This window comes from Falco naumanni, chromosome 1 (assembly GCF_017639655.2).
Source record: "Falco naumanni isolate bFalNau1 chromosome 1, bFalNau1.pat, whole genome shotgun sequence".
NCBI lineage: Eukaryota > Metazoa > Chordata > Aves > Falconiformes > Falconidae > Falco > Falco naumanni.
In genome coordinates, this window is record NC_054054.1 from 25,263,307 (window position 1) to 25,277,134 (window position 13,828).

The following is a 13,828-nucleotide window of genomic DNA, read 5'->3' on the forward strand; positions in this document are numbered from 1 at the left end:
GAGCTGCATATATTGTGACATTCAGGTTCCTTGGTACCCATTCCACACTCCTACCTTCTGTTTCTATAAGAATTTGGAAGCCAATTGAAATTGGAGATGCCCTTTACCTGTGTCTTTGTGCTTGTTGGTGTATTTCACCAATTTGTATTTTTAGTACCAAACTCTAGATGAGCCATCTCATCTTTGTAAAGTGATTTCAAATTAAAATTCTGTAATTACAAGTGAGTGTGTGGACTGAGTCCCTCCAATCTGGGTAAACTGTTACTGTACAATACCAACCTGCTTTGTTTTTGAACAAATACTAGCAAAAAAAAAAAAAAAAAAAAGCACAGCTATAGGGTAAGACTTGGTGACTTTTTTGTCTGATGCCTTGAACTCCTTGTTTGTCATTTGATAAGGAAATTTACGCAAAACTTTATCTATTTGGGTGCTGGAAGGTTCAACCTTTTCAGGACAGAAAGGCTGAGAGTAACAAATAATATCAAATTCATTTTTGGCAAGGACAGTCCAAATTTTGTAATGTTTTTCAGACCAAATGGAAATCTACAAGTGCCAGCTGTATGGTTAATATTTTACAGACACAGATAGTAAAGGGTATATAAGCAAATGCTTTCCCTTCAATCGTCCTAGCATTTCTGAGCAATTTAGCCCACATCATAATCTGCAACCATGAAGTGGGTAACATTAATTTCATTAATTTTCCTCTTAAGTTCTGCCAGATCCAGGAATCTGCAAAGAGTTGCTCGAGATGCAGGTAAGAAAAGACTAATTAGTTGTCTTTGCAGTCTTTGTTATATCAATTTAATGTCTTTGATGCAATTTCACTGACAATTCTCACAAGACTGATCCAAAGAGAACAGAAAAAATTGTTAACTTGAAAAGAAACTAAATGAAGAAATTGTGAGGAGATGGGTAGAACACTCAAGACAACTTAACCGGGCAAGAAAGTTGGGTGACATCCCTCTGCAACATCAGTGTAGTGTGTGAAGGGATGTTGATTGTTCAGAATATGCTACTGTGCTGGGAAGTGCTGTCTTTTGAATGGCACTTCATAAGCAAGCTCCTTGCCAGTTAAAGGCAATGCATTTCACACGAGTAGGTTAAACCCCCCAGCATCTACATCTCAGGCTGGCTATAAGAAGGCTAGCAAAAAACCTCCTGACTGTGTCATTTCTCCCTGTACTATAAAACTTTAGACCTTGGTCAAAAAATATTTCTGCAGGTAGTCCTAGAAACTTTTCCACTGGTATCTTTTATTTTTCTTTGAAACATGAAAAAAAAAAAAAAAAACAAATTTAACAAAACTGAGTTCTCAGGAGCTGGCTGGAAATGCTAGTAAACAGCACTGAAAAATCTTTACATTCAATTTTCTGCACTGAAACCCTTACTATCAAAATGGTTATATTCCATTACGTAAAGGAATTACTCTTCATGTTTCTACTGAATGCTCCTGAATGGTGTTTCAGAACAAAACAACCGCCCTATTGTAGCTCATTCATCAGTGTGGTTGTATGCTGCAGTACCTGTTGGGAAAATCTTGTTGGGAGTCTTTGCACCAAGAGCAGGCTATAGCTGCAACCTGTATTTGTTACTGTCAGAACAAAATGAAGGGATTTATTGCTTTCCTTCTCATGAAGAGCGCAGATGATATGCACTAGGTGCAATAAGAATATGAAACTGCCAAGTTACTAATTTTGTGTTCAAAAAGAGAAAATTCTACTAATGGCTGCTCTAATCTAACTGCAGCTGCATTCCTTTATTTGTAGTGTAGACATGATAACATTGTTTGTGCAAAGGATATGTTTGCTAACCCTTAACAGTAAGCTACAGCAGTAGTTTTGAATATTTGAATTAAGTATATGGTTACAGAGTAAAATACTGTATTAGAATCCTAAAAAATCATGTGCTTGGATTCCTTCAGAAAGATGAGTGTCTGCAAGAGATAGGGATGTGCAGACAAATGGCACAAAATGGTCAGCTGAGACAACAAAGAGCTCAAACTGTCCTGAAGAAAGCTTCAGCAGTACAACTTGCCTGGGATGGTATACCTGAAGACGGGATTTTATGAGTGCTCAGCATTTGCTTGGTCTGTTTCAGAACAATTATATTAGTCCCTTAAGAGCTGGGTGAATGCTGAACACTTACAAAAACCTGGCCCAAAGTACCCAGAATGTATTCTTTGAGAGGTCTAGCACAGCCAGCGTGACAGCGAACATCCAGCGTTCTCTGTTTTTCTTCCTAGAGCACAAGAGTGAGATTGCCCATCGCTACAATGATTTGAAGGAAGAGACATTTAAGGCAGTGTAAGTGAATGGTCATCTTCCATTTTCTGATTGTTTTCCATCTCTGTTGATATTGGACAAAAAAGGGAAACTGAAACACACTGTATGATCTAGCGAAGAGTCTATCTGTCTGACTGGAGCCTGGCATTGAGTTGACCTTCCTCCTGCTGGTATATAAAGTCTACACATATTTTAAGACCTGCAAAACTCACAATGACTTTCTTGGTCTCTGGGAAAAAAGACTCCCCTGATGAGAAAACCCATGTTCCTTGTGTGAAATGAAAAAAACCAGGCATGAATAATACGGTGTTGATGACCTTAAGGTGGAGGAGTTATGCTGCATTGAGACATAACCAAAAAAAAACCTTAAAACAACAAACCACCAACCTCAAAAAACCAAACCTGTGACAGGTTTTCTGACACGGTTTTAGTGACTTCCTTTTGAAACTGGTTTTGGGAATGGCAGGGGACTGACAGAAGGCAGCCTGAAGATAATAATTTGTAGCAATGGCAAAAACCAGCTTAGTTTATGACATTTACGAATGTGCTGATAAAAGTGACAGAGAACTCAGATTACAGTCTTTTCTGTTTTCTTTCTAATCTGTTATTCAAGACTTTTATTCTTGGGAAGTAAGGTTAAAAACATTTTTTAGAAAGGGAGCGAGGAGAGGAAGGATACGGGATCTGGTACAACGCTCTTCGTGATACTCTGTTTAAGCATTTGTGCATGTCATTTGAACAAACAATTTTGAATCCAGAAGAACTTCCACAAATACTGTTACATTTCTTATCTCCGTATTCCCAAATGTGCTTTGTGTTTCAGTACCCTGATCACATTCGCTCAGTATCTCCAGAAGTGTTCTTATGAAAGCCTGTCTAAACTGGTGAAGGATGTTGTTGATACGGCCCAGAAGTGTGTGGCCAACGAGGATGCTCCTGAGTGCACAAAACCACTGGTAGGCAGTGGATCCTTTGGTATTGTGTTTCTCCTTATTCTGTGCAGCCACCAGTATCATCCTTGGTGAGGGTTTATACCTGATCCTTTCAGGCGTTGCTGTTATCATTGGCCAATGCCCAGATTTTGGTGATGAAACAAAGAACTTATTTTTGTCAGGTTCTGAAACTCTGTCTTTCAGAAGTGCCTAAATGATCTGTGGAGTCATGTATTGGAGCCCAAACACCAGACTTTGGCCCATTAAGTTTAGCATCGCCTGGAAAGAAACTTTAGCATTTAGTACAAATAAGTGCAAATACCCCAGCCGTAAAACACAGGTCTAATTCTAGGTATTAAAGTGACCAAAGTGTATGGGGTTTCACACTGGGGTGACTTGAAAAGGTGTGTGTGTTAGTTGAAGGTACTTAGTTGAAGAAGTTTTAAAACAACTCCTCTAAGACCAGGTAGCAAAAGAAGTTTGCAAGTACATAAGGTCCCTGGATGTCTAGCAGGTTCAGCCCAGCCCTACAGAAAGTCAGGTGCTTGTGTTCTTGCAAGCTCTAACATTCAGATCAAATAAGATTAGTACATTAGTTCTGCCTAAAAACATCAAGTAGAATATAAAGTCTTGCTTTAATTCATCTACAAATTAAGTTTAGTCAGATTATAAGTAAAAGGAGATCACCATCTTGCACAAAGTATTTTAAATTACAATTAAAATTTATTTTTCAATAAAGCATTGTAAAAGTTTTGATATTGGACCATATAAAACAAAATGTATGAAACTGTTGAAAACACTAGATCATTCTGATTTATGGTCTAAATCTTAACCTGTAAAAATGTATTTACATTTCAGTCTGGGTTTTCTTTTACAGATAAATATGTTGTGCATTACGCTGTCTATAAACAATAATTCTGACCCTCAGCAACTCCCTTATAGCCCTCCATTTTCCTGGATGAAATCTGCCAAGTAGAAAAGCTCCGTGACTCATACGGTGAGATGGCCGACTGCTGCAGCAAAGCTGATCCTGAACGGAACGAGTGCTTCCTGTCGTTTAAAGTGCACCAGCCAGACTTCGTTGCACCATACCAAAGACCAGCTTCTGATGTGATATGCAAGGAGTACCAGGACAACCGAGTGTCATTACTGGGACAGTAAGAAAAATAGCCATTTTGTACTGTCTAAGTATTTAGACATGCAGAAGAGGGTTTCCCAAGCTACACAGAGAGTGTGTGGACATGCAGGACATTTGAAAAAATTGCAAGTATTCAACCTCATATCTGCATGTGTAAAACGGTTGTTCAGTCACTATATACCCAAAGCTCTGATCATGTTTTTTCATTCCATGATAGAGCAGGTTTTTCCCTTCAAAAATGGGCTTTAAGAGATCACAGTTTATAAATCTGGCGGGACATTTTTTTCCCCAAAAAACCCTTGAAAAATCACTGTGTTCCCAATACTGATTTAATAATTTACTTACTCCAGCTTCCCACTACCCCCAGTCGTAACTGGAAAGGATAAAGAAAGATAACAGGGAAAAAAAAAAAAAAAAAAGGCAATAGGATCTTGGTGAAATGGCCACAGATTAATTTTTCACACTCAAAATCAGAATCTTCAAGTATTCGACAGTGCATTTTTTAAAAGCATAGGTACATCATACTAGGTGGCTGACAATATAAGGAGTTAATCCTTCTGTCATTGTTATTGAGTCCTGCTTTGGAAACAGTGAGGTTTAGCAGAACATCTACTATTAGCAGGCATTATGGTAGGAAAGTAGATTACATTTCTAAACTAGAAATAAAAGTTATAGAAGCTGTAAGAGATTTAAGGACATTTGCTGTTGTCATTGGAATAGGTAACTTGTCTTTTCCTTTTACTTATAGTTTCATCTACACTGTTGCAAGAAGAAACCCCTTCTTGTATGCCCCAACAATCCTCGGTCTGGCTGCTGACTATGAACATGCACTTCAAAGCTGTTGCAAAGAGGCTGATATCAACGCTTGCTTGGATGAAAAGGTACATTAAATTTTTCACTGTGGATGATAACTAAGTGATCAGTCTATTTGATCTTAGCAGCAATTCTCTTTAAAGCAAGAAGTGACTTTAAAAGGCTACATTACAGCTTATAATTCCAAAATTGTGCTTTCCCATGGTGGTTTTCAGTAAACATTTGTATATGGCTTCATAGAAACTAACATGGTAAAAAGGAATAATATTTTGATTTTTTTTAAGTGAAAAAAATCCAAAAGAATCAAACTGTAGATAATTACGCCTGTCTTCTTGTCCCTCTGCTAACACATTATCAGGCAGCTGTGAGTATTGCACAGATGCTTCAAATCCAGATAACGTGTAGCACTTGGGACTGTTCATCTGCGGTAAACTGCAGCAGGATGACATGCTAGCAAAGAGGAGCTAGGGAAATGCAGACACTTGGCAGCCTAACATGCCGTCACCGCACCCAACGTGTGGGTGTAGGAGAGGTCTTTCCTATTCGTTACCCAAGCAAATGGAGGAGAAAGAGTGTGAAACAGGTAAAATCTTCCTGTTCATGCGCACCTTTGTATGAAAAACGTGTAGAGAATGGTCACGTGTTAGCCCTATGAATCAAAAGCAGATGACCCACACAGCTTTGTTTTTTAAAGAACTGTAGCCAAGATTTCATGTTAAGCTTGAGCATGGCATGAGCCAGGCTTTCCCTTTGTCTCAAACTCAGTCCCAGTGACTTCTGTGTCATCACTGCGGTGCTTTGAAAGACAGCTTACCATAGGGTTTCACTGAAACTGAAGTATTTGGTGAACAGTAGCATGTCTATAGAAGAATTGCGCCATACCATAAGGTGTCATATATAGCCCAGAAGTTAAATGCTGCTTGCAGACTGGTTAGGACTGCCTAAGGGATTTTCAGTTGGCTTAGCTTTTCATCAGAGCTAACTGGACCTGAACCTGCTGTTTCTAAAGTGGGATTTTCAGACTTGCTTTTTTCTCAGTTCATTGGATGTAATCTGTTAAATGTGACAATGTTCATCCTGTTACTACAGGAAACTGCCATAAGGGAAAAAGCCAATAAAGTAAGTGTGATGCAGCAGTATTCTTGTGGAATCCTCAAGAAGTTTGGTGAGAGAACTTTCCAAGCAGAGTAAGTTCCAATCAGTTTTTTATGAAAAGTAGGCTTGCTAACCTAAAGCTAAAACTGCTCAAGAAGAAAACATCATCATATATAATTCACTTCTATATGGTCAGTTTGAAAACTGCACTCACGGTACTTGGGTACTTCCTAGAATACTTTTGGCTAAGGACCATTGCCTAACAGAATAGAGATTAGTAGGTCAGTCTTTCAATGCTAGACCGACAGTGATTTCTTAGCCTATTTATTTAAATGTAAAACTTCATTCTGATGGGGCTTCTGCATAAAGACTGGGCACAAAGAGCACCCTGCGTATTCCAGGCTGATAGCGAGTACTAGTAAAAAGATCAGCCATGAGAGCTGCAGAGAAATGAAACTGTCTCTAGAACCAGTCCAGGAGGTGCGGAGTTAACTGATGGGGTGTCACTCAGAACTGGAGATTCCAGTGTGTTTCATCTAGTTTTGCGAGAGGTGTGCCTTGTTCAGTACCTACAGCTTTTCACAACAGGCACATCAGTAACTAGCAAAGTTGCTAGTTTGAACCTTAAAGCAATCAAAGAGTCAAACCGGCATAATCACAGTTGTTGTCAAAGGTGCATTTTTAAGATTAAAAAAATACTTTTTAGTAAGTGGATCATCTGCTTAAGCACAGAGACTTTCATTCTGTGCCTAGTCTAACTAACATTGGCTAGGATTTACCTTACCAGATACAGTCAGCTTTGATTTAAAGGTTTAGATTAGGATTATATACATCTGTGCTAAGTAACCTAAAGATGCTTTACAGTCACTCAAGAGCGATGGGGAATTCTGGGGTATGAATCTTACACAGACAGCTCAGATAGAAACAAGTTTGTGGTTCTTCTGTTCTTTCTGCCTGTTTTAAAGGAGTGCTGGGTTACTGGTGCAGGTGTCAATGCCCTTTTTTTCTAGCCATCAGAAATTAGATGAGAAGAATTAATTAATATTTACTTGAAACAATGAAGATCTGCAGTATTGTAAGTGTTAATTGCTTGCAAGGTTTCTATTCAATACCAAGCTTTAAAACAAGTGTATTTTTCTTGTTTTTCACCTAGTAAACTTGCTCTCCTGGGTCAGAAATATCCCAAGGCTTCATTCTCAGAAATTACTAAAATTCTACAGGATATTAAGGGTATCTACAAAGAGTGCTGTGAAGGGGACATGGTAGAGTGCATGGATGACAGGGTAAGCTAAGTATTTTTCAAAAATGTTTACATACTAGAAAAGTGTTTAGGAAAACAGTAATTTGTGCAGCTATTCGTTCACAGTCCAGGGATCTTGTACTCAACACTGCTGGAAGGTTCCTCAGTCACCGACAAACTTATGGCCAGCTCAGATGACTGCTACTGGAACTAGGTTTTGGGCCAGTTCTGGATCTGGCCTTTTAAGATCATGAGAGCAAGGAGCTGTTCTGTACAGTATAGCGCATGCGTGTGCTTGGTTGAAATCAAAACACGTATCAGGGAGACAGTCTGATGGCACTTGCTCACTTCAGATCAATCATAAGCAAAGCAAAAGAAAGCAGAGGCAAAAAGACCACCATGTGTTTGTTGTCCTGTTGCATGTACTGCCTTTAGTCCAGTTTTCCTGCAGAGCCAATGACCTCCAGAGAACAGCTTTCATGGGAGGATTAGCAAAACTGTGCAATTGTGACATGATTTAAATATTGCCTGTCTGGCTGGAACTAAGACACACTATTAAAACCAGCTAGTGTCCAGTGCCGGCTTTATGAAGCTCTGGGGTTTTTCATGTTTTACTCTGCATCAGAACAGAGCACCTAGTAGGATTGACAAGTTCAATCAGGCATCCTTGTGACAGACCACTCAATGACTTTCCCTGGCTTTCCAGAGTTTGCTTGTCAAAATTTCTAAGATCAGGGGTGGGTGGCACACAGCCTTCCCTGTGCCTGTGACTATTGTGATTGACACACATAGGATGTGCCCATTCCTTGGATTATTTCTCTTTGTATGGAGACAGTATTTCTTCAGGAAAGTGCTAAGCAAATAGGTGCCCTGAATGAAAAGGGAAGAGTCTGAAAAAGAGAAAGGAGATGGATAAATCTGTCTTTACATTATTATTTCATAGCTTGCCTGATAATGTTTTCATTTTATAGGCAGAGCTGATGACCTATATGTGCTCTAAACAAGAAGTTTTCTCAAGTAAAATCAAACACTGCTGTGAGAAGCCAGTTGTGGAACGAAGCCAGTGCATTATCACAGCAGAGTTTGATGACAAACCTGAAGATCTTCCTTCACTAGTTGAAAAATACATACAAGATAAGGAAGTGTGTAAAAGCTTTGAGGCAGACCACGATGTGTTCTTGTCAGAGTAAGTAGTGCCAAGAGCATGGATGCTTATATTTGAATGCTCCTGAAAATGATCCTCTCTCTTTTCTGGACTGTGGCCTTTTGCACCACTGGAAAAACCTGTCATCTTGGGTGTCTCAAATACATATGGAGAAAAGAGATGACCACACAGAAGTCCAGCGTAACTAATGTAACTTCAGCCCTAGTAGAATCCCTGTTTTCTCATAGATGCTTTGTGACTGTTAATGTTCAGCATTGTCCCACTTACCAAAGCTGAATTTATCAGTGCCTTTCTTTTATTGAGGGCTTTGTGCAGGCCCACGTACATCTGCTTAAGAAGTATTCTGTCACAGGGAGCTGCTTTGTTCCTCTCATATTTGCCCTGTTGGCAGACAATGGAAAAACCAAAAAAAAAATCTACTAAAACAAAAAACCAGCATTCCAAGTTCATTGCCCAGCTTGCTTGATCTCATCTGGGTAACTGTCATTGTCAATTACTGTGTTGTGCATGAAGGAAGCAGCACGTTATTTGTGAGCTCTAATTCTATCTGCTTGTGTGTCTTTCAGGTTTGTTTATGAATACTCACGAAGACACCCCGAGTTCTCAACACAGCTGATTCTGAGAGTTACTAAGGGATATGAAACAGTCCTGGAGAAGTGCTGCAAAACAGACAACCCTGCTGAGTGCATCGGAAAAGCTGTAAGTGCAAAGCTTTGTTTGCAGATAACTGGAATGCTTGGTTGGTACCCATCACAAAATGGTTGAGTCGAGAAGCTTGTTTAGAAGAGCAGACAGAAAGCATTTTGAGAGACTAATCCCAGGGGAAATTCACGTTCTGGTGGGAGATGAAGCAGTCCAGGGTCCATGACAAGGACTCCTTAGATCACAGAGTAACTTCATTGGTCACCTTATGACATTTCAGACTAGTCTCACTCATCTGCCTGTTGCCTCTGTCTCTCAGAAGTGATTCTACTTGTACTGAAGAAGATGATTAATAGCTGGGGAGCTGAATTATTCTCTGGGCTCCACTGCCTACACTGAGTATGACTGCTCATGGGTTGTGATGGGAACCTACATGGCCAGCTCACCTAGAGATGCCTTAACTTAGGTCTCCCAGTCTTCACCTGAACTGCACAAAAGTTACAGCACAAGTTGAGTCACTTAACTTTGGCCAAGGAATAGGAAGAGGATGTTCCCCTCAAAACCAATAGTCCTGCACTTGAAAAATATTCACCCAATTTAAACAATCAAGAAAAACCTCATTGTCTAGAAAGTAAGTCCAATAGGTAATTAATTTAAATTTCAAAAATCTTGCTGCCTTCTTAACAGAATTTCTGTTAGAACTTAAGACTTACATGAGAATCAAGTCCTCCCCACACCATCCAAGCTATATGGAAGTGCTTGGTCTTGCAAAACAGGTCTCTTTTGGCTAATAAGATTTAGAAAAGGTCAAAATATATATTTGATGACTGTTAGCAGGACATCCTGCTCTAATGTTACTAATAAATTTATACTTTTTTGCAGCAAGAGGATTTGAACAAGCATATCAAAGAAACTCAGGATGTTGTAAAGACAAATTGTGAGCTTTTCACCACCCATGGCGAGAAAGACTTTTTAAAAGCGTAAGTACTTTCTGATAAATATTCTTGAGTGTAGACATGGATGCTGGCTGCTTTGGGCACATTTATTTGCTCTTCACTTCTATTTCCACTTCAGTAGTCTAGCCCAGTAGAGCGTTCTTCAAATGTGAGCAAACAGTGATTTTGATACAACTTTTTCAGAATTCTGATCCGCTACACTAAGAAAATGCCTCAGGTGACAACTGATACCTTGCTTGAAATTGGAAAGAAAATGACAGCCGTTGGTACCAAGTGCTGCCAGCTTCCTGAAGACAAACGCCTACCTTGTTCTGAGGGATATGTGAGTACATTTTTTTATCCTCTCTACTCCTCTTGGAGATTTCTTCTGTTCTCCAAACCGTCAAATGCTTGCTGTGCAATTGTAAACTCATGGCGATTTTCTTAAACCCCAAGCTAAGCATCTACCTAACAGACTTTGAAGTCAGTTCCTTTTAAATGGGTGTGGTAACCTAAACAGTTGTCTGATGGTAGCTTGTGAAAATTTCAGCTAAACTTTGGCCTGCCTCAGAAAGAAAAAGTAAGTTGATTGGGTCTGTGGCAACTTGCACTTGGAAAAGCTAAACAGTCTAAAACCCCCAGTGTACTTAACAGATTGCAGCCCAATGGACAGACTGTTTGCAGATTAAGAAATGCCCAACTCCAGGAATATGTATTTCTTTTAAATTTTAAGTCCATGCCGTTTCTGAGCAGGTGGTTAGGTCTGAGAGCTTCCACTTCCACCTGTGCTATTGTGACACAAACATCACACATTTCTTCTGTTATTGTAGAAGGTGTAACTCCCATCTGTCCTTCTTTCCTTCACTTTACAGCTGAGCATTGTGATCCAGGATATGTGCAGGAGGCAGGAGACCACACCTATAAATGACAACGTTTCACATTGCTGCAGCGACTCCTATGCTTACAGGAGACCATGCTTCACTGCTATGGGAGTAGATACCAAATATGTGCCTCCAGCATTTGACCCCGAGATGTTCAGCTTCGATGAAAAATTGTGCACTGCTACTCCTGCTGAACAGGAATTGGGGCAGATGAAGTAAGCTAGAAATACCTTGTAGAAAAACTTCCGAAGTGTAACACTTTAGAGGGGACAGAGGGAAGCTACAACCCCCCTGTTTGGTCACCTGACTGGGACTTCACTAGCAACAGAGAGAAAACCAGGTGGAACTATGTGTTTGTACTGAGCTTGTCAGTGCATAGCGTTGTGTAGTTTGGAAGAGGCAAAATAGGGTATTTTCTTAAAATTGGATCGGTGTCTTAACTGACCAGTTTCACATAGGTCCACTGCCAGTGCAAGTTTAAAGATGCACTTTTAATTAAGACAACACGCAGACCATTACAATAAGTTTTTTCCCCACCTGTAACTGGAATAACAGAAAATGAACAGATGGTTGAGGTGGACTGGGAGTTTGGAGTCACCAGTGGGCACAGACTCCTCTAGGCATGACAAAAAAAAAAAAATCTCCCCATAAATGAGCTGTACCTGCATAGAATGATGTATTTTAAATTGGGAAATCAGACTAGGACAGGTAGTGTTAACTGTGTATTTTGGCTTTGTTTTCAGATTGCTTGTCAACCTCATTAAACGCAAGCCCCAGATGACAGAAGAACAAATAAAGACAATTGCTGAAGGTTTCACTGCCATGGTAGAGAAGTGCTGCAAGCAATCTGATATTGACACATGCTTTGGGGAAGAGGTATTTCCTATCTCCTTTAACAACAACAACAAAAAAAACAACAACCCAAAACAAAAAACATATAAGAAACACGCTAGGAAACTGTACTATGAAAGTCATTCTGCAAAGCGCTATGGTTACTTGTCCCCGTGCCCTTACAGTAAATTTGCCTGCAGAGCATAACATATATCTTGACTGTTCGGATTATAGTCACAGATTATAGTCATTGAACAATTCCATTCGGAAGAGTTGTCTGGAGGTAATGTAGTCCAGCCATCTGCTCAAAGTGCAGCTGAAATCTAGATTAGATAAGGTTCTTTAGGGCCTTGTCTGGAAGAGTTCAATGTCAACAAGCCACAGTTGAAAAGTATGTATGTGTAGAATTTAAACTTTATCTCTAGCATATGTAAACTTCCTTTTGTGCTACAGATTCTTACAGAACTCTGAAGGATTACCAGTAAAAAGTGCATCTGGATCAATTATCAGAGGTGCCTAGCAAATATAGATATACTGGCAAGGGCAACCCAGCTGATTATGTCTTATGACCAGTCAATATTTTTTTTCCAAATTCATCCATCATAAATATACATTCATTCATTCAACATTTACTTGTGTCTGAAATAACCACAGGAGAAGTTTATCTGTAGCTGTATTGCTGAGCAAGGGCAAAGCATTTACAGAAAGTATAAATGGCAGTTTCCAGCAGCAACCTCAATATCATTTGAGGCATGGAACTGTATTACTAATATCTAAGACTGCTAATCGATTGAATCCTTTTTTATTTGTAACCAAAGAATTGCATAGGTAAATATATTACGAAGACTTAGGAAAGTATTTTTTTATCTCTAATTCACTCTAAAAGTTTATTTTCTACCTTTGCAAAATTGAAAGATACCATCATACAGAAGCCCACAGATTCTAAGGTTAGGAAGTACCATTAGAATTATCCATTAAACCATAAGGCAGACACAAGTCTGAATTTATAAAAGTTCTTGCTCAAGCACTACATACTTTGCTCCCTTGGTTTCTCTCTCACAACTGTTTGTGTTCTTTTCTAGGGTGCAAACCTAATAGTCCAGAGCAGAGCCACATTAGGAATTGGCGTTTAACACGTGGTAGGTAACAATAATAACACATATATATCGGGTCAGCTAGCTAGCTAGCTACCCACCCCTCCCTGCCCACCCTTCCACCCATTTAACTCCTTCAACTCAAAAAATCATCTAGCTTCCCTTTAACCGCCAGCTGTTTGCTTTCTCTAATGATTTACCATCTGCCATTACATTACATACAAAAAGTAATGTATAGTAAAGACACTAGCATGCTACCATTTTACAAAGTAATCCTTTTTGTTTCTCTAATGTAGGTTGCCAGTGGGAAAAATATGAAGAAAAATACTTCTGTGTAACTTCTCCTGCCCATTACCTTTTTTCCTTTGGTATTGAATGAGTATTTCATAAATCCTGTTTTGTCAAACCACATGCTTTTCCAGAAATGTTTCAATTCTATTACTTTGGAAAAAATATAAATAAAAGCTTTATAAATCTGCATCTGTCCTTGTCTGCTGGTGGCTACCGTAAGGCAAAGCTCTGCAGTGCTCCCTATACAAAATGGTTGCTCTAAGTAGTATATATGGGCAGGGATTCCATTGGGGTTTTTTTCTGTTTCTTGCTCTTGGAAAGTATGTATAAAAGAATATGAAAGGTGGTAAGACATTTAGCTAGACTTTAATACTCTGATTCAATTACATGTTCCTTTTATGCTGTATTTCAGCAGTTATAATCACATATTAAGAGAATGTTCAAAGGAACTGTCCAGTCTAAGATGACTAGCAACAAGCTCTTACAAAA

General features: G+C 39.2%; 1 protein-coding gene across 1 annotated transcript; it reads left to right on the forward strand.

Annotated features, from left to right (window-relative positions):
- Positions 1 to 618: 618 nt before the first annotated feature.
- ALB (albumin) lies at positions 619 to 13,526 on the forward strand. The gene is made up of 15 exons (XM_040586642.1): positions 619 to 754; positions 2,243 to 2,303; positions 3,106 to 3,238; positions 4,157 to 4,371; positions 5,101 to 5,233; positions 6,255 to 6,352; positions 7,414 to 7,543; positions 8,472 to 8,686; positions 9,232 to 9,364; positions 10,190 to 10,287; positions 10,447 to 10,585; positions 11,115 to 11,338; positions 11,867 to 11,999; positions 13,037 to 13,093; positions 13,345 to 13,526. The coding sequence occupies exons 1-14, from the start codon at positions 670 to 672 to the stop codon at positions 13,085 to 13,087; spliced, it is 1,848 nt and encodes a 615-aa protein (XP_040442576.1). The 5' UTR covers positions 619 to 669; the 3' UTR covers positions 13,088 to 13,093; positions 13,345 to 13,526.
- The last annotated feature ends 302 nt before the right edge of the window (positions 13,527 to 13,828 follow it).